We start from the raw sequence: 27986 nt of genomic DNA, 5'->3' as shown, positions 1-27986 counted from the left end.
AAGAGAATAGTGTGACAGGAAGGGTAGTAAGCATGTTGATTAGGTATGACAGTGGTGAGATGAGGGAGAGCAAGGATTATGAATGGTATGTTGGCTGAAATGTGTCAGGAGAGGGGAGTACAATTTGTTAATGTGTGGAATGAGTTTGAAGGATGAAGTGAACTGTATGGGAATGATGGACTGCATTTGAGTGGTTATGGTGTGAGTTGCTTGGAGAGACTGTTGCTGGAAGGTAGAGAAGTGAGTACAGAGAATGAATCAGATCGAGTGGGAAGTGATGTGGAACAACAGGTGAGTAAGACAGGAGAGACTGAAGAGGTGGTTGTGAATGAGGAAGTAAGTGGCATGATTATGGAAAATGAGAGAATGGGTGTGCAAGATGAACAGGGAAATGAGGAGGCTTAGGGTGGACAGGGGTACACAGCATGAGAAAAGTGGATGCTTCAAGAGAATGTGAGAGCATGTGTAGACAGGAAAAGAATGGGATGACCTGGGATCAAGAGGAAACAGTTGAAATTGAAGAGGGTTCTAAAATGAATAAGCAGAAAGGGAAATGGCCCCAGTTGAGCATGGAGAAATCACATCGAATGAATGGTATCAGTGGAACTAGCTGTAGATCCAGGAATTAGCTGTTGTGCTTGTATACAAATGCTAAAAGTGCAAGAAATGAGGCAGATGAAATGGTTGCACTAATTGAGTCTGTTGACCCAAAAATTGTTGGAATAAATGAGACATAGTTAGATGAGGATGACATCCTTACAGGAATAGAGATGGAAGGATATGATGTGTTGTGCAAGGATAGAAGGGATAAAAAGGGAGGGTGAGTGTTATTGATGATAGAGAAAGAGTTATGTCCATACAAAGTAGAGATGCAAGAGGGAAATAGTGCCAGTGGTTTTGAGGCAGTATGGTGTGAGATAGAAGTAAATGGAATGAAATATTTGGTCAGATGTTGTTATAGACCAGGTAATGTGGATGGTAGTGATAATGAAATGTATGATCAAATTAGCCAACGAAATAAGAAAAGAGTGATCATTATGGGTGATTTTAATTATGGCAATATACACTGGAATGATGAGATAGCAACTGGAAGTAAAGAAAATGAGTTTCTTCAGTTTTTGAGGGATAACTACCCCAGACAGTATGTAACAGAGGGCAACAAGGATTGAGGGTCTTGGATTTGGTCACCTCATCAGAGGATGTAATTATAAATGAGGTGTCGAATCACCCACCAATTGGTGAGAGTGACCATGAGGTGATTACCTCAGTGAATGCCAACAAATAGCTGGCAACGACTTCTGTGAGAAAAGGGTATATGTGGAACTACAAGGGGGGGGGTGATTATGAAGAGCTCAGGAGACAGCTTGTGGGTGTAGCATGGAATGAGGAGTAGGCTGGAAAAAAGATCAATGCAGCTTGGGGGATTTTCAAATACTATCTAGTAGATGCAATGTCTAAATGTATTCCAAGGGTGAGAAGGTTAAATAAGGTAGAATGAAGTTTTTTCACTTGGCTATGCTACCAGTTATATATTTGCTTTAATCCTTTATCCAAGTATAAGCAAACAAAGCTTACGCCTGAAGTATTTTCAGGACTGTGGCAACTCATGGCAAAGGTAGTATAACTTCTCATCACTTGCCTTAGTATCCCATAATGCGAAGCACATTTCCTTGTGGACATGTATAATGCTGTGTATTAAAGGAAAGGTCACTATCCAGACTGGTTTCGACCTTTATTCAGGTCTCATCTGTGGGAGCTAGACCCAGAGGCAGTGATACTATGGTGGAAGTAATGGAGAAGTCATATTTCCATATACCAGTTGCCAAAAGATGTCACACCTTATTATTAAAATTCTATGGATTAGAGAAGTAAATGGAATTTTTTTCACTTGGCTATGCTACCAATTATATATTTGGTTTAATCTTTATCCAAGCGTAAGCAAACAAAGTTTGCACCTAAAGTATTTTCAGGACTGGGGCAACTCATATCAAAGATGGTATAACTTCTCATCACTTACTTTAGTATCCCATAATGCAAAGCACATCTCCTTAATATGCTATGCATTAAGGGGAGGTTGAAACCCAGACCGGTTTCAACCTTTTGGCAACTGGAATATGGAAATATGACTTTCCCATTACTTCCACCTTAGTATCACCACCTCTGGGTCTCGCTCCCACTGATGAGACCTGAATAAAGGTCGAAACCGGTCTGGGTAGTGACCCTTCCCTTAATGCATAGCATTATACATATCAGCAAGGAGGATGTGCTTTGCATTATGGGATACTAAGGCAAGTGATGAGAAGTTATACCACCTCTGCCATGAATTGCCCCAGTCCTGAAAATGCTTCAGGTACAAACTTTGTTGCTTACACTTGAATAAAGGATTAAACCAAATATATAACTGTTAAATAAGGTAGGTGTGAAATGGATGAATAAAGAGATTAAGCATGCAATACAGAGAAAAAGGGCATTATGGAGGCAGCATAAGAGAAGTGGAAATAACCAATTCCATGAGGATTACAAAGATCAGGCAAGGCGGGTGACTGGGTTGGTGAGGGAAGCTAAAGTGAGGTATGAACAGCAGTTAGCTAACGAAGCCAAAAAGAATCCTAAGGAGTTCTTTCGATATGAAGAAAGCAAAAGAAAGAATGATTATGGAAGGATGACTTTGATTGGAAAAAATGGTATAAAGACAGCTGTTGTGGAAGATGTGGTGGAAATACTTAATGAGCAATTCATAAAAGTCTTTCAATCTTGTGAATGTGACTTCATTTAGAGACTGAGAGCAGTTCATGATGGGGAGGAGAGACTGATGGTGTGTGGGATTGAGCAAACTAAATGGTAATGAGGCTGTGGGACTTGATAATATATCATCACGTATTCTGAAGGAATGTGTCAGGGAGTTGACGCCGGCCTTGACATATTTTTTAATACAAGTCTTACACTGGGTCAAGTTCCTAAGGAGTGGAAGGAGGGCAAGAGTGTGCAACTTCATAAAGGAGGTGATCAAACTCAAGCATCAAACTATAGGCCTGTCTGTGTGTCAGGTGTTGTGGTTAAGTTGTTGGAGAAGCTTGTGAGAACTAGGATCAAGAATTGGGTCAACAACAATGGTATTATGTTGAAATTTTTCTTGACAATTATTCATAAGACTATTACACTTTTTTTATATAATCTTTGTCAAGTAGCTTTATTTTATCCTCCTACATGTTTCGCCAATTTTTCTATTAGCATCCTCAGGGAATACAAACTAGTACGCTAAAATGAAGGTTACAGACTAGGTTATAACTGATGGGTCTAATTCATACAAAAAATTGGTATTGTGCGTGACAATGTACGTGTCTCTTTAACGTGATTTATTCGTTATGGTTCATGACGTAATTGTTATGAAAGTTCATTTCTTTGATGTTTAATGATCTGATAAAAGTTTTCCAAATTTCTGGTAAAATTAGACCTTGATTCTTGTTTAGGTTTTCAGTTTTACGGGCGACTGTAGCTGCTTCTTTAAAGGTTCTTGAATGGTAGTTATCTTCTATGTATGGCATAAGGCTCTTATCCCACTCAATGTGATGGTTAGTAGAGGCAAAGTGGCATGAAAGGCCTGAAATGTCTTGTCTGTTATTTCTGACATATCCTATGTGTTCTTTCTTTCTCGTTTCAAAGCTTCTAGAGGTCTGACCTAAGTAACTAATACCACATGAGCAAGGTATATTATATAATCCAGAGTACTTGTAGAATGGGTGAGGATCTTTTGGTGATCTTAAAAATTTCCGAATAGTGTTGATTGGTTTGAATGCCACTCTGATCTTATGTGGTTTTAAAAGGTTAGCTAATTTTTGGAAAGGTTGCTGACAAAAGGAATCATAATTGTACTGATGTATTGGACGTCATCACATTGTCGATGTGGTATATCAGTAAAGAGAATCTTGTTGTAGAGTCTTTTTGAGTAACCATTTAAAGAAAGTTCTCTGGATATTGTGGTTAATTCCGTTAGTAAGTCATCCTTGTCTGTCGTATACTGTATAGCTCTTTTCTTGAGACTATGGATAATGCTAAGTTTCTGAGCTATGTGATGAGCCGAGTTGAAATGAAGGTAACGTCCAGTATTTGTAGGTTTTCTGTATACAGATAGGTTGATACTATTATTGGTTTGTTTCTTTATTAAAATGTCAAGGAATGGCAATTTTTTATCTTTTTCCATTTCTAATGTGAATTTGATGGTATTGTGGAAACTATTGATTTGGTTGAGGTAATTCATTAGTTCTTCTTTCGTATGATCCCAAATGATAAAGATGTCATCTACATATCTGCACCAAATTTTCGGTTTTGGAATGATCTGGGTTAAGATTTTTTTCTTCTAGATCTTCCATAATAAGTCAGCACAAGGAGGTGAGAGGGGGCTACCCATAGCTAATCCAGTGAGTTGTTTGTAGATCATTTTTTGCCAAATAAAATAGAAGTTAAATAGTGATTGAACAAAGTAGTGATGTTTCTTGGGAACAAGTTGTCTAAGATGTTGATGACTTCAACCACTGGAATGTTAGTAAACAGAGATGTAATGTCCAGGCTTGCTAGTATAGCCTCTTCAAAAATAGGGATGTTTTTTATTTTATCTATAAAATGTTTCGAGTTTTTAATATAAGCATCCGAGACGTGAATGTGTTGTTGTAGAATCTTCGCAAGATACTTGGACAGTTGGTAAGTGGGAGAATAGATTCCATCAACTATTGGACGTAACGATATACCTTCTTTATGAATTTTTGGAAGGCCATACAATCTAGGAGTTAGTGGGTGCATTGATTTTAGTTTTTTTTATAATTTCTATAGGCCAGTTATAACCATCAGTTATAACTTAGTCTGTAACCTTCATTTTAGCTTACTAACCAATTAGAAACAAACCAATAATAGTATCAACCTATCTGTATACAGAAAACCTACAAATACTGGACGTTACCTTCATTTCAACTCGGCTCATCACATAGCTCAGAAACTTAGCATTATCCATAGTCTCAAGAAACGAGCTATACAGTATACGACAGACAAGGATGACTTACTAACGGAATTAACCACAATATCCAGAGAACTTTCTTTAAATGGTTACTCAAAAAGACTCTACAACAAGATTCTCTTTACTGATATACCACATCGACAACGTGATGACGTCCAATACATCAGTACAATTACGATTCCTTTTGTCAGCAACCTTTCCAAAAAATTAGCTAACCTTTTAAAACCACATAAGATCAGAGTGGCATTCAAACCAATCAACACTATTCGGAAATTTTTAAGATCACCAAAAGATCCTCACCCATTCTACAAGTACTCTGGAGTATATAATATACCTTGCTCATGTGGTATTAGTTACGTAGGTCAGACCTCTAGAAGCTTTGAAACGAGAAAGAAAGAACACATAGAATATGTCAGAAATAACAGACAAGACATTTCAGGCCTTTCATGCCACTTTGCCTCTACTAACCATCACATTGAGTGGGATAAAAGCCTTATGCCATACATAGAAGATAACTACCATTCAAGAACCTTTAAAGAAGCAGCTACAGTCGTCCGTAAAACTGAAAACCTAAACAAGAATCAAGGTCTAATTTTACCAGAAATTTGGAAAACTTTTATCAGATCATTAAACATCAAAGAAATGAACTTTCATAACAATTACGTCATGAACCATAACGAATAAATCACGTTAACAAGACACGCACAATACCAATTTTTTGTATGAATTAGAACCATCAGTTATAACCTAGTCTGTAACCTTCATTTTAGCTTACTAGTTTGTATTCCCTGAGGATGTCAATAGAAAAATTGACGAAATATGTAGGAGGATAAAATAAAGCTACTTGACAAAGATTATATAAAAAAAGTGTAATAGTCTTATTAACAATGGTATTATCTTTGATGGACAGCATGGATTTGCTAAAGGAAGGTCATGGTTTAGTAATCTACTTACTTATTACAGGATTAAACCAAGGTGACTGCTTCCTTTGACAGAGGAGAAGGATACACAGTAATATACTTTGATTTTGCAAAAGCTTTTGATAAATTACAGCATGATAAGTTGATAGTCAAACTAAAGCGGATGGGGTTGGATATTAGATTAGTGCATTGGACTGGAGACTGGCTATCTGATAGGTATCAAGTTGTGTATGGGGGGGCGATAGCCAGGAAAAGGAAAGTCACTAGTCGTGTGTCTCAGGGGTCTATTTTAGGGCCATTACTGTTTAACTTGTATATTAATGATATTGGCAAAGATTTGGATGGAGATATTCAGTTGTTTGCAGATGATGCAAAGCTGGGATGAACCATGAAGTGTAATGAAGATGTTGTGGCCTTACAAGAAGACTTGAATAAACTGAGTGATTGGGCACAGAAATGAAGATGTGAGTTCAATGTTTGCAAAATGTAAGGTTTTAAAATTTGAAAAACAAAGATGGGATGCAGAATTTATGCTTGGTGAGGATATATTGTCAGAGGTAGAAGAAATAAGAGATATGAGGGTGATAGTGGATAAGGATCTGAAATTTAGGGGACACATAGCCAAAACTGTGAAGACAACACAAAGGCTTCTGGGAATGATGCGGAGGACATTGACTTCTAGAAGTAGGGAGATTCTTGTTCCATTGTATAAGGCTTTGATTAGACCACAGATGGACTATTGTGCCCAGATTTGGTAACCTGGTTTTCAGAAGGACGAAGAGATGTTGGAGAGGGTCCAGAGGTGACTGACTAAGATAGTTTCTAACCTCTGGAATGTCGAGTACGAGGAGAGATTGAGAGGATGCAATTTGCAGAGTCTGGTGAAAAGGAGGAAGAGGGGAGATATGACAGAGACCTGCAAGTTAGCAAGGGGTTGTTATAGGATCAATGCTGTAGAGGTTCTACAGAAAATAGTGGGAGATCAGGGGAGAACCAGAAGTCACCTCCGTAAACAGTATAAAAAGGGTGTGAGTAGGAGAGTGAGAAGCAGGTTTTTTTCATGCAAAGATGTGAATGATTGGAATGTCTTGCCTGAGAGTGTGGTGCCTGCAGAGAATTTGAGTGTGTTTAAAGCACAGTATGATGAGTTGTGTGCATGTTAAAAAGACTCCCAGACGAGTCTTTGACTCCATGGGGTCTTGGGTAATAATAATAATAATATCAAAATTAGTAATGTTAAATTTAGCTCTTTACTTTATGCAGATGATGTTATAATTCTGAATAAATCCAGCAAAGTCTGTAAGATTCCCTGACCAAACTGAGTAACTGTTGTAATAAATTTGGTTTGAAAATCAGTGACAAAAAGGCAATGTAAATAGGTAGAAACATTGAAAACATCAACTGTATTCTGAATGGTGAACCTGCAGAACAAGTAAAACAGTTTTAGTTATTTAGCCACAATATTTAGCAAAGATGGTAAATTAAATATGGAAATAGTCAACAGAATTAATAAAGCTGGTATGGTAAGAAGTCAGCTGAATAAACTCATATGGAATAAGAAAGAAATTAGTCAAAACACTAAATTAACTGCAGACAAGAAAGTGTTGAAACTAATTTTAACTTATTGATCTAAGAGTTGGGTTAGAAATAAAATACTTGATCAAAGACTGGAGACCTCTCATATGAGAGTTCTAAGAAAGATTAGTGGAGCAAACAGATGGTATCAATGGCAGTGTCATATTAAAAATGAGGATATTAGGAAAGAACTTGCCACTGTTAGCACATTCAGGAATGTGTTAGTGGAGCTGATCTCGTATGGTCACTTAAACAGAATGGGTGAGGAAAGATTAGCAAAGTAAGTGTTCTTTGCCAGGTTGACAGGAAAAGGACCAAGATGTAGATGGATTGAGACAGTAAAAAATGCCTTAAAAGATAGAAATATAAGATCTGATAATATTGGAATCCTGAGAGGCAACAGATTAATTTAAAGGAAATTTGTTGATCAGAAGTTAGTAATGGTGTAACTTTTTCATGTAGTACTCTCATAATTATCCTGTTCACCACCTGAGGGTACATATCAGGAATGTGATGATGTTGGTGATGGTTTCATACATCTAAGAATTAAACTATTGCTAAATTTCTCTGAGCCCAATTACTATCCAGAAAGTCATTCATTTATTTCTGCTAAAAGTAATCAAGTAATATATTAATAAAACTTTTAAAGAAATTAATAGAATCAAGCAGTTGTGAACTTACATTTAACTGCTTATAAGTACAGATGGTTGTAACTCTTAAAGGCCTGGGAAGAGGCTGTCTTCTTTGTTTTAGTGGTACAATATCTTTACTTTTTTCAATGACAGAAGCAACACTATCACCATAATGTCCTAATTCATCTCTTAATTCTTGCATTTCTTTCATCAGTTTTTCTCCTTCATCAATAGTAAAGTTATGCTTACTATATGTAGTATTCAATTTATCTTCAATGCGTTTCAGCCACTGTTCACACTCCCAAACGTCCTTAAAAAACTGAAATATCAAAAATTATTTAAAGTATAATAAATGAAACTGTGCTATGCTTTGTGAATATTAACAAGCATAAAATATAGCTGTAATATGTTGATTTAGAATCTGGGCTTCGAAGAGCCCAGATCATCAAATATTTAGCTAGGCATATAACTTTCTAAAGGCATTTTTCAGTGAAGGAAAAAAAACAGTTACTTTGCTAGTTACGTTGGTGGTGTCTCACTACAAAAAGGCAAAACAACTGACAGTGTGTAGACAGAATCATAGACTGTGTGCCTTTTACTTGAGAAAGTGCAGTACTTTATCATGTGATTAAGTGTAGATATTGAAGCAGACTGATTTTCTTTTGTCATGAACTCATTGTAATTGACGTTCAATTGTGGAAAGAAAGACAGCAAAAGTGAAATGGTACACCTGAAGAGGGGAATAAAAATAATCAACAGTGGTTGACTAAAAGGTAAATTAATATACTTAGACTTGCCATGTGTATAACTAAAAATTAAGTCATTACTAAAAGAAAAGAATGGTAAGTGAAAAATAATTGCTTGGTCAAAACTAACATTCATTATAAAATCTTCTGTACTTTACTACAAGTCAAGGACCTTACTAAAAATTAATATAAGAGAAATTATGAGATAAATCATGCTAAAAGTAATAACAGAAAATTATGAAGGCTACACAAATTGTATAGCCCTTCATAATTCTAGTGAAATCCTAAAACAACTGGAGAACAAAGGTATAACAGAAACATGGAAACTCTGCAACCTCATTTACAAAACAGGAGTATGGCCAAAAGATTTCACAGAGAGTATTCTTATACCAATTGAAAAGAAAAGCAATCCTGCTAAGTGCAGTGACTACAGAACTATAAGCATACTCTCACATGCCTCCAAAGTACTGTTAAGAATATTAAATCAAAGATTGTATAATAGAGTGGAGTATTTGCTGGGAGATGATCAATTTGGATTTAGAAAAGACAGAGGAACTAGATATGCAATTGGAGTAATGAGGACCATATGCGAAAGGAACATAGAAGTAAATAAAGAAGTTTATATTTGTTTCAACGACCTTGAAAAAGCATTTGACATGGTGAAATGGGAAAATCTGATGGAAATATTATGCAAAATAGGTTTACATTGGAGAGACTGAAGGTTAATAGCTGAATTATATATGAACCATACGGCCATAATAAAGACAAAAGTAGGAAAAACTAAAAAATGTGTGATTGGCAGAGGTATAAGACAGGGATGCTGCCTGTCACCGACGCTCTTCAATATATTTGCACAAGAAATGATAAAAGAAGCATTTTATGAAGAGGAAAGAGGAATCACTATGGGAGGAAGAACAATACAAAATATTAGATTTGCAGATGATCAAGCAATATTAGCTAATACCAAAGATGAACTACAGCACCTAATGCAAAAATTTGAAAATATATGCAAGAAATATGGTATGAAAATTAACGCAAAGAAAACAAAAGTGATGAGAGTCTCCAGGAAATTAGGAAGTATCAAGGTGATGATGAATGGAGAAAATGTAGAGCAAGTGAGACAATACAAATACCTGGTAGTATAATACAAGAAAATGGAAAATGTGACATGGAAATAAAAGAAAGAATTAACAAAGGAAAATATGCCTTTTATAGCAAGAAAAATTTGTTTATTAATAAAAATCTAAAGAAAAGGCTTATTAAGTGCTATATTTGGAGTATGACCTTATATGCTAAAATGTTGGAGGCATTTGAAATGTGGTTATGGAGAAGAATGGAGAAAATAAAGTGGACTGAAAAAAATCACCAATGAAGAAGTATTACAAAGAGTTGAAGAAGAAAGAAATTTACTAAAGACCATAAGAAGAAGAAAGCATAACTCGATAGGACATGTATTAAGAGAGACAGCCTACTGAAAAGAATGATAGAAGGGAAAATTGAAGGAAAGCAACCAAGAGGAAGAAGAAGATGACTAATGATGCTTGATGATATAATGGGAACAAGAAGATATCAGGAAATGAAGGAGGAAGCAAGAGACAGAGGAAATTGGGGGAAGAGAATCTGCTGAGTTATACCATTGGACCTGTCAAGAGACAGAACACTAATGATGACTAATGATGATGATGACACAAATTGTAGTAGAATTATGCACTATGATAAATCAACAAATGAGGTAACGATCATTAACAATCATAAAAAAAGATGCATTTCACAAATACATGATTCTATAAATTAAAGACACCAAGAAATTATATACAGTTACACCCCGAGTTACATAAGTAATGAGTTCCATAAATCTTTACATAACTCGAATTTTATGCAAGTCGAATTTGTAAATTACATAAATACAATAAAATGTTCAATGACTACTCATACTCTGTCTTACATTAATTTTTTTTGCCATTAATCAGATATTTTCCATTTTTAATACTTATCATTTTTGGGGTGATTAAAAAAAATTCAATTATAAAAAAATTTATCAATTGTATTTGAATAATGTACATACTGTAAATATGAAAGTATGAAAAATACATAATATAAAAGAATATAAAAACAAACTGAAATATTCACTTTTCAAATAAAAAAAATGTCTTGTGAGAGCTAAGTTGGCTGTTCTCAGGAATGCTGTTTTGCAGGAAGTTTTACCCCTATCGATGCTGAAGGCTGGGGGTAGTCTGAGTCATCTGAGTTGTCATCTTGACTTTGTTGTGAATGGCATCTCACAAACATGTCTCTAGAGTAGATTGTGTGGTAACACGCTTCTTGCAGATGGTCTTGTAGCTAGATGTATCGGAATAGATACGGCAGCTAACATTTTAGAACTGCTCAGTGTTGGGATCCATCGATTCTAATTTTGCTAATGCCATGTCGATCAATTTAAAAACCCTGGCTAGGCTCTTCGTTGTAAATTTCTTTATGCCTGGCGGTCCAATCGGCTTAGTATTTATTACCAGCGCATTTCGGTTTTCCATTTATGTTTATATTTTTTAATTTTTTCTATTACTGGTTCTTGGTTTAATTCTTTCATAATTTCTTTATTTCTTTTGTGATCAAACAGGGTATACTTTGCAGTTTTTCTCATAAACTTCATTTCTGCTGTTGTTAATCTTTGTCTTTTTGTTTTATTGTCCAGATTTCGCTTCCATACATTAAGACTGGTAGGGCTAATGTATTGTATACTTTTAGTCTGGTTTGTTTTTGAACTAAGTTTGGTTTAAATATAGAGTTAATTACACCTGTTATTTTTAAATATTTTGCAATTTTTACATTTATATCTTTTTCATATGTGATCATACATCCTAGGTAATTAAATGAATTCACCTGTTCTAAGATCTTGTTATCTATTACTATTTTAGTTCTTTTCAAAAATCAAAAACTAAAGGCCATAGTTTTTGATTTTTCTGTTGATATTATCATACCATAATCTTTGGATATCTCATTTAGATCTAAAATAGCTTTCTGTAAGTTATCTTCAGAATTTGTAATTATTATTTGGTCGTCGGAAAAGAGGAGAAAGTTTAATTCTTTGATGTGAATTTTTATTCCATTTTATTATTATTTCATTTAAGTAGATATTAAAAAGAGTTGCTGAGAGGGGACATCCCTGTCGGACCCCTTGGTTTATCTCTCTCGTATATGATAGCTCGTGATTTAATCTTATTTGTATTTGATCATTTTCATATATACTTGTGATTGCTTTTAGGATATTATTTGGTATTTGTCTTTCTTTTAATATGTTAAATAATATGTTTCTTTTAACTTTGTCAAATGCTTTTTCAAAGTCAATAAATGCAATATGTGTTTCTAAATTGTATTCTCTATTATTAATTTTAGGCAAAAGGCCAGGTCTATATATGATTGTCCTTTTCTAAATCCATTCTGTACTTCTAAAATAAAGTTTTCAGAATATTTCATTAGTTTGCTATTTAAGATACTGCTATATATTTTTAACAGGAATTTAGTATACTGATACCTCTATAGTTTTTAGGGTCATCTCTATTACCTTTTTTAAAGATAGGAATCACAATTGCTTTTTTCCATTCTATTGGAGGGGGGGGGGGGAATACCAGTTGAATAAATTTCATTTAAAAATAATAAGTGTCTTTCTTTGAATCTTTTTCTTTGAATCTTTGCATATTTATATAGTTCTGAACCTAGCTTATCTTCTCCAGGTGATTTTCCATTTCTTGTTTCTTTCAGGCTGATTTCTAATTCTTCTTTAGTTATTTCCTTTTGATTTTCGTTAATTGTTTGCCAGTTGCTATATATTTATGCTATATAAACATAAATGGATGGAACATGTTCAAAGAATGAAAACAGAAAGATTACCAAAACAAGCCTTAAAGTACAAGCCATTAGGAAAAAGAAAACCAGGACGTCTTCTTAAACGATTCAATGATGACTTCTAAGGCCGGAACAGGCCATGCTAGGCCTAAATCTTTGATACGCATGATGATGATGCATTTCGGTTTTGCATTTGCATTCCATTTTAAGGGTAAAAAAACAACGAAATTAACAATGATAATAATGAGTGAGCTAACCGCGGAGGCATATACTACTCTACTGCAATAAGGCTGTCGAAGACACACCTGTGCAAAGCTGCAAACATGTTGATACACGCTAGTAGATTTGTGTAACTGCGAATTTACATAAGTCGCATGTTACATAACTTGGGGTGTAACTGTACTTGGTTTAATCCTTTATCCAAGTGTAAGCAAACAAGTTAGTGACACAAATCATTATCCCAACAACAGAACATATCCGATGTACTACTAAAGACATAATTTTGCTATTGAGAAAAACAATAAATTGAGCAAACTGAAACCACTTGGTAAATTTTGAGAGTCATCTCAAAGGCCAATGAATGACCACTTTAACCTTCCACAATAATGACATGCCCCTAGAGGTAATTAATGGTCAAGAAACATTGCCATCTGAATGCATGTGACTAAACATACATCAGTTTAGCATGCTTGATTATAATTGTCAAACTGAATGTAACAACATCATTGACAGACACTTGCTAATGAGTATTATTATCTTCCAAAAATATTTATAGGTGAGTCCAGAGGTAACTAAGTAGGCCAATTCATGACCAATAAACCCTCCACAATAATGACATGTCTCTAGGGATCATTAATGGTCAAGAAACATTGCCATATGAATATATGGCTTAATATACATCAGTTTAATATATTTAATTATAATTGTCAAACTGTATGTGATATTACTGACGGACACTTGCTAATGAGTATGATTAGCAAGTGATGATAGTTGCTAATAAGAATGGCTTTCAAAACTATCGATAGGCGAGTCCAGAAGTGGCTGACTAGGCCAATACATGACCACCTTGACCTTCCACAATAATGACATGCCTCTAGAGGTAATTAATTGTCAAGAAACATTGCCATCTGAATGCATGTGATTTAACATACATCAGTTTACCATGTTTTATTATAATTGCCAAAAGGACCATTAGAACATCTGTTACAGATTATTCAAGAAGCTGTATCAAATGGCAGTTTTCTACTAAGAACTTAAAAGAAGCACATTGTAAAATTAAACTTGTTTATGAAATGTCAACCCAATTTTGGCTAACGTAATACAGATGATAATTTCATTTTCCTACTTTTGTCATACAAAAATTGTCTAAATGAAACCAGAACTGAAACGACTTCACAATATTTAATTTCTAAAAGAAGATCCTAAATAATCCAGGATCTTCTACATTTTAGAAATCAAATTCATCCAAGTCAGAACTAAATTCTTACTATCACCTTTATCACTTCAAATGATTTTGCTGAACTTTACCAATAAAAATGATCTGAATGAACCATGTGAATATATATTAATATACATCTGTGTGTTAAGGCTTAAGTGCTAGGAAAAACTAGGAAACAATTAAAAGTAGGATTTAATGCTTCCAATATTTCATCTCAGTTACAGAGACATCGCTGTAACCCAGATGAAATATTGGAAGTATTAAATCCTGTTTTTAATCGTTTTCTAGTGCTGTTTCACTCCATTAAACTTTGATCATGAATATAATATACATCCTGAATTTTTATTAAATTTGATCCAATTATAGAAGCATGACTGCTATATATATTTTTAACGTATTTTTCCATTGTGCCCTTCCACGCAATCTTACTGAAAGATAAATTGACAAAGTGTTTTAAGGATTCCAAATTAAATGAATTTCATTACCTAGTATCTGCATACTAGATAATGAAAAGGAACAGAAACCACCACTACCACTCTATCTTATTAAAATTGAAGTAACTTGGGGGGGGGGGGGGGGGGGGAAGCTCCATATTTAGTCTCTAAAGCACAATTTCTAGATTACTTAATGCTTAGCATACCCACAGTATTAATGGATCCAAGCCTTCTGGAGGTAGATTCACATAAAAAAAAAAATAAATACATAATAAAAAATAAAAAAAATTAGAAATGTCAATTTTCAATGAAATCTATCCCAGCCAGAGTACAGGAATAACCTATGCACAGGCAGATGATGGGCAATATAAGACAAATAGGGATGAAATAAGAAAGAATGAATGGTTTTGCAAGAACAGAATATATGAATTAGACTGGAAAGCAATGACTATCAGCATTGAACATTACACTAAAATATGTTGAAATGATATCAAAATGCATCTTTACAATAACTGGAGCTTAAAGTCAGTCTCAGATCATGCTCTAATACATGAGTAAAAGATTGATAATACAAAGTTTGTGTGCCTCTCTAGTATAAAGTTAATTGATGTATTACATGAGAGTTAAAATGTAAGTAAGATAGTCAACATGTTTGAGGTTTAAAAGAATATTTACAGCACTAGGAAAGGATTAAAAATTAATTTTAATGCTTTCAATATTTCATCTGTCACTGAGACATCTTCAGGAATTACAAATAATTCTTGTAACACACAAAGACAACACAATATTAAATGAAACATGTGGGTGACTCATCTGGGTGGTGTGCCCTCTATGGGCATTTTTGGGCAACCTAGGATGTAAAGTGGAACTCAGACAATTGTTACCCAAATTTTGGTAATTAAGTTTTATGCATCTGTATTTATTTAAATTAGGTTGATTTCTGAGTAACACTGCCTATTCTAAAAACAATCTTTCCTTTTTAAATTTACTATGGTGGAGCACGGTGGTTTACTTCCAGGAGATCCTGTGGGTAAGTCATGATCCACTATGCTCCACCACAGTAAATTTAAAAAGATGTTGAAAGTTTTTTCACTTGGTTATATTATAAATTAAAGATGCCAAGAAATTATATTCTTGGTTTCATCCTTTATCCAAGTGTAAGCAAACAAAGATTGCTTACACTTGTATACTTTGTTTGCTTATACAAAGTCGAAAGAGACCAGATAAAGGTTCCTCGTGTAATGGACAGGAATTGAACTCAGGTCTTTCCGACTAAAGGACTTTGTCTATACTGACTGAACTATGGAGGCTCATATTAATCATTAAAAAAATAACAATAATAATAATCAGTAAGGTGTATTTACGTCCTTATTTCACCATGTACTCATTATACAGGGTGTTCGGGATAAATTTGACATATTTATAATTAATTATATTTTTCCGTAAGTTACATGTATTAACACACACTTCTCTTCATTTAAAAGTTTGGACCCTTCTTCATTCATATATAAGATGTCAGAAAGGATGGATAGCTGGAACCCACCTGAATCATGGAAGAGAATAACTTGTATCATGATGATTCGTGCCCGCCATCAAAATAAGGATATTACGACTGCTGCCCAATGCTCCCTGAATACAGTAAAAACAATCAGGCATGAACTAGAGACTTGCAATGGTGACTACGAGGATGTAGCAAGAAGAAAGATCCCTAGCAGACGATCTGATTGCGTTCGTACAGCAGAATTCCTCGCAAATCTGCAGGAACAGGTGTTGAAGAACCCTGGCATTGGAATTCGGGCTTTGTTCGTGGAGTTGCTAACTGTAGTCAAGCCCTGGATAACAAGGGTAGCCAATGGTAGGCCGTATGTATGGCAGCAGGATTCGGCCCCTTGCCACACCTCTGGGAAAAGTCAAAAATGGTTGTCTGAAAATTTCTACGACTTCACCAGTCCAAATGTTTGGCCTCCAAACTCCCCAGACCTTAACCCCATGGATTATTTTGTATGGGGCGCAGTTGAAAAAGACACCAATCGCACTTCCAGTAATACAAAAGCCCAGTTAATGGATAAAATTAAAACAGTTTTTGCGGCCCTTCCCAGGGAGACTGTAGCATCAGCTTGTTCGAGGTTCCGAAGCAGAATTGAAGCTGTGATCGATGCTAATGGTGGTTATTTTGAGTAAATCTTGTTGATAGTATTGTAATTAACTCTGCCTGTAATGTTTTTTTGTCAATTCATTAAATTTAATAGATACAAAGAAGATTTTCTTTTTCCTTACGAAACTGTCAAATTTATCCCGAACACCCTGTATGTTCCACTGAAACGGTATTATATCAAGAACTACTGCACTAATATGCAGTAATGGATTAATAATAAATCCACTTTCCTCTCTAATAATTATAATTTTGACCTTATTTCCAAGATCAATATCTCATTCTCCTCAACAAAATATTTTAGGGTTTCTATGGTATTTTTTCTCATAGAAGTGAAGTTCTATTATAGATAATGTTAGATTTCTTAGTTCTAAACTGATTTTTCATTCTTAGTTAGGAAACTTAAGGATAATATTATCTCTGCACATTTTAAGGAATTTCAATCTGTTAAGAAATCTTTTCTGTTTGATATGTAAGCACACTGCAACAATGAGAAAAGTGTCTGACATTTTGCTGTGATTTTCAACATCTAGTTCAAGTTTAATTTGAATAATAACAATTGTTAATTCAGAAATCTCTCTGTGTATATATTTTTTATCTATTTTTTTTTTAATCTGAAGAAGTACACAAAAATAGGGGACAGAATGAGTAACTACATAATAATTTCCTTGAAAAGTTGCACATGGCATTCACCAGGCACAAAAGCACAGAAATTTCAAACCATGGAAACCTTAACTCATAAATGAATACAGGCTTGTTTTCATGCTGTAAGATAAATTCTAGATGAATATGAAAAGATAATATATGGAGGATGTTAATACTGGAGCATAAGGTGTGTATGATGAGGAGGATATCATCAGGACCAGAGCACTTGTGGGTATCTAGATTCTTCAGGATTTTACTAGTGTCTTTCTGGCAAAGACCACAGAACTGCAATAAACTATTAGTAATGCAGAGATTACTTTGCCTTAGTCATCATTTCAGAACTTGGTGAAAAAAGTGATGTTGGTAGGACATCACTATCTTTGGCTGATTTACAGTAATAAATGTTTGCATGTTAGAGAATCAGAAATATGGATGGGCTAAAGTTGTTCCCATTAATGGCTATAGGGACTTATAAGACTTGATAGCCATGCTGGAGTAAAGTTTTTTGAACTTGGCTCATTCGAAGTCTGCTTTGGATTTGTTGATCATAGTCTTTAGAGCTGTTGCATGCTTTAATATAGACTGAGTATAAATCTAGAGTTTGAGTTTTGTGCTACTTTTGATTATGCTTCATATTTTTCCTTACAAGCACACTTTCCAAAAAATCAAGGTTTGGAGTGTTGGCATCTTGAGTGGAATGCAGGATAACAGCTTTCAGTAAGAATTATTTCAATTATTCAGTTGAGGAGCAGATCTCTGTATCAAAAGGTGAAAACTATGAAAAGATCTTGAAAGAAGTATGAGGACTAGTAAAAAGAAAACAGAATATATGGAATGTTCTTAGGCATAATATAGAAGACATTAAAATACAGTAGAATCTCACAATAGCAAACTTGTAGGGACCATAGAAATAGTTAGAGGATAGTTTGCTATAGCAAATTTTCTTTAGAATAGTACTATGCCTACCAGGCATCAGCAAGGACTTTTTCACTACTTTTCTAGTTGGTTGGGAAATCTTCTTATGCATTACTTTGGGGAACAGGTCACTTCAGTCCTGAGCATAGCAGTGGTATTTCACTGGGTAATGAAACCATCCTCTACTCAGTTTCACAATCATCTTTATAAAAAAACATAGTTTTAATGTAGCACTGTTAGTTTTTTTTTTTTTTAAAGATTTGTGTGTCTAGAACAGTATTTCCTAACTCTTTCAGTACCCGTATACTCCCTTTTAAAATTTTAGTAACTCTGGCCTAGATCCCCTTTCAGATAAAGGTATTTTGGGAGAAGATATAATAATATATTTTATTCAAACATGAATAATTATAAAATTATTTAGTTTTTCATTTTCCATTAGTTTATTTTCCATAACTAATTTTCGATTAGTTTATTATAATGCTTCATTCATTGCTTTCATTAGATATATTTATCCTGATGTGTGAACATATTCTTTCACACATTTACTGCAGTCATTTTCTTCTCTGCATTCTGTTGTGCATTTCAAACATCCCATTTTTAACTAGGGATCTATATTAAAAGATTTAAAAATACAAAATATGTTATTATTAATTAAATGTTTAATATTAATTCTTATTAGACTGCACTTCAAGATTTGTTAATAACCAACTGTAAAAATCTGCTAAAAAAATAAGAATATTATCCATGTATGTATATAACTGGTACATCTTTCATAAGTGGTGTCACATACACAATTAAACATGCATAGATGCATGTTCTGGTGGTGAAACAATTGCTGAGGACCATTACAGTTTGGGATACAAATGACTAAAATTTAGCAGAGATTTCCAATAGTTCAACTAGATCCTGTCCTAATGAAGGTCAGTCGATAGATACCAAGAGACACACTTTGTTTGAGTTCCATTTGTTTGAGTAGATTTTTCAGTTTCTAAAACTAATAGAGTTATTGAAAAATTAATTATAGAATAGGCTGGCACTTATCTACAGCAATACAGGGACAAAAATATAAATAAATAAATAAATATATATATATATATATATATATATATATATATATATAGGTAATCAAAATTAAAAGAAAAAAGTGCTGAATATCTCTTAAAGACCTTCTTGTGTACCCAAGGTGATACATGTACCACACTTTGGGATACTCTGGTCTACCTGTCTGCTCCTAATATGAAAGACTACAAGAGTATGAAATCTAATATGCTCTGGCTGGGATTGAGAAGAAATGTTGTTCTTTTGGAGAAAAAAGAGCATTAATAATAAGTGAACCGGAAGGAAAAGATCTCCAAGTGCATATGTAGAAGTCTGAACAGCTTTAGTTATTTAAAAAAAAAAAAAAACCCACAACATAAGGAATAGAGCTTCACCACCACTTCTATGAGAAAAAAAATCCAACGCCCAATTTATTGTAGCAGAAATGGGCAAAAATAAATTACTCCTATTTGCATTTAGCACTATGCCTTCCAACAGATTTATGGAATTTAATAGGTAGACTGACCTCGATTAAACCAGAAAATAAGACTATTACACTTTTTTATAAAATCTTTATCAAGTAGCTTTATTTTTATCCTCCTACATGTTTCGCCAATCTGTTTCTATTGGCATCCTCAGGGAATACAAATCAGTAAGCACAAAATGAAGGTTACAGACTAGGTTATAACCGATGGTTCTAAATCATACAAAAAATTGGTATTGTGCGTGACAATGTGCGTGTCTCGTTAACGTGATTTATTCGTGATGACTCGTGACGTAATTGTTATAAAAGTTCATTTCTTTGATATTTAATGATCTGATAAAAGTTTTCCAAATTTCTGGTAAAATTAGACCTTGATTCTTGTTTAGGTTTTCAGTTTTACGGACGACTGTAGCTGCTTCTTTAAAGGTTCTTGAATGGTAGTTATCTTCTATGTATGGCATAAGGCTCTTATCCCACTCAATGTGATGGTTAGTAGAGGCAAAGTGGCATGAAAGGCCTGAAATGTCTTGTCTGTTATTTCTGACATATCCTATGTTCTTTCTTTCTCGTTTCGAAGCTTCTAGATGTCTGACCTACGTAACTAATACCACATGAGCAAAATAAAGCTACTTGATAAAGATTTTATAAAAAAGTGTAATAGTCTTATGAATAATTGTCAAGAAAAAATTCAACATAATAAACCAGAAAATATTGCAAAAAAAAAATTGTTATTCATCCTTTCTATATGGGGTAGACAATTTTGCTGATATTCTTCTATTATATTTTGCTGATATTTCTTGTATGATGTTCTCTGTATCTAATCGTTCTCTTATTTCGGTGTTTTTCTTTTTATCTTATCGAGTGAGTCCCAGGAGAGGTCTTAGAAACTTCATCTGTGCTGCTTCCAATCTTAGTCTGTTTCTTTGTTTTAGAATCTAAGTTTCACTTCCAAATTTGAGAGATGGTTTAGAGGTCATATTATGCAATCTTAATCGAGTTTCTTTAGTCATTTGTTTTCCAAAATTTCTTTTAATTATGCCATTCATTCCATTGTAAATTTGTAGTCTTGCTTCCAATTGTGAATCAGTATTGTATTGCGAGATTATATTTCCTAAGTATTTGAATTCTGTAACTTTTTCTATTATTTTATTGTTAAGCGTAATTTTGAATGGTGTTTCCACACACTGCCATAGCTTTTGTTTTGTTTCAGATATTTTCATTTAAAATTTTTTTGCTATTTCATTTAGATGGTTAGTTGCAATTTGGACTTTATGTTCTGAATTTGAAATTATTACTTGATCATCTGCATAAAGTATTGTATTAGCTGTTTATTATTTGTTAGTTTAATTCCATCTTGGACAGTTGTTTTCCATTCTTTTAGGATTCTGTTTATATAAATGTTGAATAGGACTGAGGATAAGCCACAACCTTGTCTTACTCCTTTATTTATAATTATAGGTTCTGATAATGTTCAATCTGCCAATTTGATGCAAATTCTTGTTTCTCTGTATAGACTTTTTATTGCTTTAATTCATTTAGGAGGTATTTTATAGTCTTGTAATATTTTTCCACAGTAGATTTCTGTTATCATATGCTTTTTTGTCGTCAATAAATAGAAGAAAAGTGGGCAGGTTAAATTCTTTTCTTTTTTCTATGATCTGTTGCATTGTGAAAAAGGCATCTGTGCATTCTCTCCCTCTTCTAAAACCACTGTTCTTCTTCTAAATAATTTTCTGTATGCTTAATTAGTCTGTTCTTTAAGATGTTTGCATATAGTTTAGATGCTGTTATTAAGAGAGTAATGCCTCTGTAATTTCCACATTTGTCCTTGGGACCTTTTTTGTGAATATTTATTACTTGGGATCTTTTGATATTTCCAGATATTATTGAACTTATGGCTCTCTCACAGGTATTTTCATTGGTGCTATTCGGCAAAACTGACCACCACCATTCCTCCACTTTTCCTTAAGTAAAAAAAATCTGCTTATCGACATTATTCACCGTCCAGACACAGAGAACAAACTTCTCATCTTTCTCCTTTGTGTACTCTGTGCTTTAGAAGAATCTTTCCCATACAGTTTTCCCTAAAGACCATACCCCCCCCCACTATAGTTTTCCCTAAAGCATCCCATTGCGCAATTGGAAGAATGACGGCACGTTGCACCATTCGTGCCGTCATTCTTGTCATGACAGGAGGAATCTTTATGTGTTTGTTTGTTTGTTTTTTTAATTGAAAGAGAGTTAGATGATCTCATATGGAGGTAGCAGGGTCCCCCCCCAGAAACTGAGGTTTTTCATCCTGCATACAGACAAATCAGCCTTAAGAACACACATAATTTACAGACAAAAAAAATACTAGTGGCGGTGGGCAGTAGATGAAATTGGTATAGATTATGATAGTTGGTGAATGAAGTGGTGAAGATGGAGATTTGTAGAGTAAGTGCCCTCCCTGAATGAGTCTTTGGACCCCTTGGAGGTGTCATGAAATAATAATAACACACAAATAGGCCACTCTGTTCTTAGCTACTTGCCCACACATAGTACTGTTTTAATATAGTTAAAAAAATAATAATAATTTGTGTCTTACTTGGACTTAATTCCTTTCATCTCCTAGATTGATATCAGAAAGCATCACATATCAAAGCACTTCATGGTGAACCTCTTTTGTCAATTCATACAAAATTAATGCAAAGATGTATCAAATAAATGTTGGTCATTGATGTAAGCCAGCATTCGCATAGAATTCTGGCTTACACACAGTTCACCACAGGCACTTTAAAACACTTGTTGTTTGAACATTTATGCCATACAAATAAAGTTGACTTGCACTACAGCAAACTTGAAGTCAAGCACAAAGGAATAGGTGATATACAACATGGTTGTTGTCTGTAAAATATTTCATTTAACATAACACTGTGCCTATAGGAATTTGGTCAGGACTTTTCAATAATTTGTTAGGACTAGCAAAGTATTTGCTGTATTAAGAGTCAACAGCATAGAAATGCTGCACATTTCTTTGCAGCATCCCCATATCACTTCTCTTGACAGTCATATGGTTCTTCCTCCTAAGGCTTAAAGATTATGCATTTTTCCATCTGTCTGTCTCTCTCTCTCTCTCTGTGTTGTATGTAGAATATTTCTTTATTACCAACTACTATTCAAAGACCCATTAGGTTCATGACAAGATGATCTACAAATTACTTCTCTAACATGCTTAATGTCTGCTCCCCTTTGGCAACTCTGAGCATAATCTTATTCAAGTGTCCTTTGCTACAGTTCGTTCTTCCCCAGCCAATCTCAGCCTCATACACTGTGGTATCATAATTGTGCCAAATGCAATGACATCCAGAATTTAGGTCTCTTTTCCATGGTCACGTTACTCTTTTTCATTCTCCTGATCCAAATATATGCACTGAACTAATAATTGAAATAATACTCACTGAAATGAGAACCCCCCCCCCCGCTCCACTGCAAATCCATTCATACTCCAGTATCTAAGCCCTAATTGCACCTCTGCAGTCCATGATAAAAATGCAGCATATGTTCAATGGCTTAAATTAAAAACTTCAGCTTCTCATTCAGCTTACACAACAGCCTGAAACAAGTGTAAAAAAGTTATCAATGAATGCGAATTAAACTTCATAAGAATGAAATACAATAAACTTACCTCCTGCTCAACTGGCAATCAAGCCTTCTGGTCACTCACTAAGGCATGCAGGTGTTACTTCTGTCCTTGTTCCCATCTCTTTTGCATCCTGATGGTACCATGGGAATCTCATCAAGAGAAAAGGTAAACCTCTTGGCATCAGTTTTTTCCCTCCAATTCTTGCTTGAACAACCAAGACAATTCACCTGCACTACCCCAAATGGCACAGTACAGGTCTTCTCTGAACTTGCACCAGAAGGACATAAGGAAACTTTATCTCATTACTAATTAGTAATGAGATAAAGTATTGAGATTAATATTAGTATTGAGATTAATCTCAATACTAATAAGGCTCCTAGTTCAGATGGCTCTCCTCCAGTTGTGCTCAAAACTTGTGCCCCAGAATTAACACTCATCCTATATGGCCTCTATAAGCTATCATATTCAGTTGGTATCTACCAACAACAGGCCTTCATCCAGTCTATATACCTGAAAAGGGGAGATAAAAATCATCCATCTAACTATCATTCCATTGTTCTCACTTCAGCAATTTCAAAAGTGATGGAGAAGGTTACCAACAACCGGCTTCTTCACTACCTGGAGACTCATCAATTAATTAGTGATCACCAATATGAATTCCACCATTCTTGTTCTACAGTTTGACCTTGTCACTAATCTCACCCGCCTTTGGATGCCGCTCTCAATATTTCAAAGCCATTTGATGACATCTGGCATCAAGGCCTCGTTGAACAAGTTACCACTTAAGGCCTCCCTCCTGCACTCTGTGATTAGATTACCTGCTTCCTCACTAGTCATCTACTGTGTGATAGTGGATGGCTTTCTCAAATCAGATTTCTCCATAAATGCTGGAGTACTCTAGGGTTCTTTACTCTCACTACACTCTTCCTCCTTTATAGTGTTCCATATGTTCCAATATGGAACACTATAAATATAAATACCACTAAAAAATTGGAACATATAAGATAATGTTCCAATTTCCTTTCAAGATTAGCTTTCTCTTCTTCGGCTAAGTGTCGCATCCAGTTTGCTCTGATATAAACACACATAGTCTCTTCAGCCTATACAAAACTTGGTCTTCTTTTCTATTTAAAACATTATTTTTCTTCTGCTCAATTCCTAATACTTTATAAGTCTCAGATCCAACCAATATTGGAATATTGTTCCCAAATTTGGGTGGTTAACCCAAACCTCCATAAGAATTCTTGATTATATACAGAAGACTGCGATCTGCTGAACAGGCAATCCTTCCTTCATGGACTCCCTTCAGTCACTTTCCCATAGGGGCACCGGTACCTTTTCTATAGATACTTTCATGGACATTGCTCTTCTGAATTTGGCATCACCATTCCACCACTTTCTTTTAACCACATTAGAACTTCAGAAGCCACTGGTCAACACCCATATACTGTCCAACTACAAATAAAATGAACAAACTTCTCATCAATCCACCTTCATTCCAACCACCTCTTATTTTCTTTGAAACAATCTCTCCATATTGTTTTTCCCCACTGAGTACAACTCCTAACTCTTTAATAAACATAATAGAGTAATATGAATATTTGTGAGGTTTAGCACATTCTTCAGTTAATTTTCAGTATTGAGACCACATTTCTAAACATATAACATATTTAATAAAATAAACAATATAACCCAACAAGTTTCATAAGTAGTTAGACGTAAATCATCAAGAGTACCAAAACTTATATTAAAAAAAAACTAGAAAAAATTAATTAACCATACAATTATAATAGGTTACTACTTTCTCCATAACACAACAGTGGCACTGTTGGGTCGATCATTTACTTTATACTTCTATAATTGGAACAGTCTTGGACAACAACTTTGCATTTATGTACTGGGTTTATAACAGTTTATCACCACTGTGGCATATTATCTCTTCTCAATCTTTTATCATCATCAATTTTCTGATATGTATCCTTAAGAGATGTGTGGGCTAAGTTTACATTATTATTAATTTCATGTCAACAATTTTCTCCAAATCATTCTATTACTCGTTAGCACTTCAATATTGAAGTGCAAACGAGTAATAGAATGATTTGGAGAAAATTGCATCATATATAGCATTTCAGTCTTCTAAAGCATTTTTGAAAAAGTGCCTTATTTTTGCCATATGCCTTTCCCAGATATAGAAAACCTAAGTACAGATCCTTGTTATATGCCCATGATTTCTCAACTATTTGAGAAAGTTAAAATCTGGAATACAACCTTCTAACCAGGCTCTCTAAATTATGAGTGTAGCCATTGCAGAACTCGATATTGAGAATTTCTAGATGAATATATCTACTCTAGCTGCCTTCCCGCATTTAAAGAATTTTGGTAGCTTTTTTCTACCTTAAGTACTGTTATCTACTTCTCTTTGCATTCTTCTTGAATATTTTCAACTACTGTTCCGTCCCTACTTGTTTTGTTTGTCAGTTGTTTTTTTTTTAAGTAATTACTCCAGCCATCTAAAATTCTTATTAGTTTTCCTGTCGCCTTTATCATCTTCAATTCCTTTTAGTACTCTTTCTGCCATTTCTAATCTTTTTTAATAATCTCCAAAATATTTTGCCATCTTCTTAATATTTATCTTCTATATTCTTACCATTTTGTACTAGTGGAGGATGTCAAGAAGGAGGCACCATGGAGCATGCTGTTTGCCGATGACATTGTTCTATGCGAATCATCCCGAGAGAAGCTTGAAAATACCCTGGAAGAGTGGAGAAAGGCATTGGAGGAGAGTGCCATGAGAATTAACCAGGTGAAGACTGAATATATGTCAACGGAGAGTGACGAGGATATCGTCATACGACTCCAGGGTGAAAGGCTAATTTCAGGGAAGAAATTCAAGTACCTTGGGTCGGTTGTCGAGAGGAATGGTGACCTGGATGAGGAAATACAGCACCGACATGCGGTTGGATGAATTGGAGGAAGATGAGCGGGGTCCTGTGTGACAAGAGAGTGAGTTGTAAGAGGAAAGGAAAGCTCTATAAGATGGTGGTGAGGCCGGCGATGCTCCATGGTGCGGAGACGTGGCCTATAACCAAGGCACAGGAGAGGAAGATGGAGGTACAAGAGATGCGGATGTTGAGATGGATGAGTGGTGAGACAAAGGACAGGATAAGGAATGACTACATCACAGGGACGGTTAAGGTGGGACCAATTGGCAAGAAGATACAAGAAAGTAGGCTGAGGTGGTTTGGACATGTTGAGAGGAAGGGTGAGGAGTATGTTGGTAAACGAGTGGAATATATGGAGTTGGAGGGAAGGAGGAAAAGAGGCAGGCCCAAGCTCAGGTGGAGGGATAAGATGACAGAGGATCTTAGGGAGAAAGGATGGAGTCCTAAGGATGCTCTGGACCGGAGAACTTGGAAGAGGAAGGTTAAAGATTGGTGCGCCGACCCCGTTTAACATGGGATAAGGCAGAGTGAAAGAAGAAGAAGATTCTTACCATCCCATGACTTTTATTTAGATTTTTTTTTTTTTTTTAATTTTTACATATTTTTCTCTGTATTGTTTTAGGGCATCTGACAGCTTACTTGTGAGAAGCTTATGGTATGCTTTCTTCTTTCCCAAGACTACTACTTTAACTTCTTGTGCTCCACCATATGGAGCACAAGAAGTTAAAATAAGAACACTCCATAGTGTTCTTATTTTTCTACTTTTGCAGACAACTTCACTGCATGCCTCTACCTGAATCAAATCAATGTTTTCTATAGAGGTTACCACTGAGGAATCCAAGGTTTGTAAAACTGAATCTCCAGTTTAACTGTAAAATTTGCTCAACTTTAATTCTTTTTAAAACTTTGTTATATACTGTTCTTTTCCATGTGATATTCATTTTTATCCTACTTAAAACTAAACAATTATCACTTCCAATTTCAAACAGAATTCAAAATCAAAATTCTTCAAAAATAACTAATAAATTAGCATAAGTGGTATATTCCAATTTCAAATCTTCTAGGACCACAGCGAAGATACTGCTATCAACAATAACATAATCAATGAAGCTTTTCTTATTTTTTGTGTCTTCTCTCCAAGTGAACTTGTGCATAACTTTATGTTGGAACAAGGTATTAGTAATGACTAGTCCAGATCCTGAGCAAAAATCCAACAGGTTTTTATCATTATTATGATGATTAGTCTTTTCCCAAAACATTTCAATATGCCTGGTGGGATTCATTTCCTACTCTGTCATTTAATCCTTCAACATAAACTACTTTTCCCATTTTCTTGATGTTAGCTGCCTGTTCTAATGAATAAAATTTTTTTTCCACTTCTTCCTAAGATCTATCTCTGTGGAACCATAGGCACAAATAAGTTTTATTGTCCATTTTCCCATTTGGAAGTTTGCCCACAGAACCCCACTTGAAATTGTCTTCCAATCAAGTTTATATTTTCATGTTTGGTGTTGAATGCTATTACTACTCCTTCCTTACTTTGACTATTGTTGTCAAAATATAACATCTTATACTTATTTAGAAGGATC

The 27986-nt window shown here is 34.7% G+C and overlaps 1 protein-coding gene across 1 annotated transcript in view; it reads right to left on the bottom strand.

The window, feature by feature from the left end:
• shot (dystonin-like protein short stop) overlaps positions 1-27986 on the bottom strand; it is a 1304552-nt gene that overhangs the window by 973272 nt on the left and 303294 nt on the right. Inside the window, exon 20 of the mRNA XM_090402172.1 lies at positions 8185-8454. Coding sequence (XP_090258298.1) covers positions 8185-8454 — 270 coding nt within the window. The remainder of the gene's footprint in view (positions 1-8184; positions 8455-27986) is intronic.

This window comes from Typopeltis vanoorti, chromosome 12 (genome assembly GCF_054136105.1).
Source record: "Typopeltis vanoorti isolate ZY-2024b chromosome 12, IOZ_Tvanoo_1.0, whole genome shotgun sequence".
NCBI lineage: Eukaryota > Metazoa > Arthropoda > Arachnida > Uropygi > Thelyphonidae > Typopeltis > Typopeltis vanoorti.
This window is presented reverse-complemented; position numbering and strand designations above follow the sequence as displayed.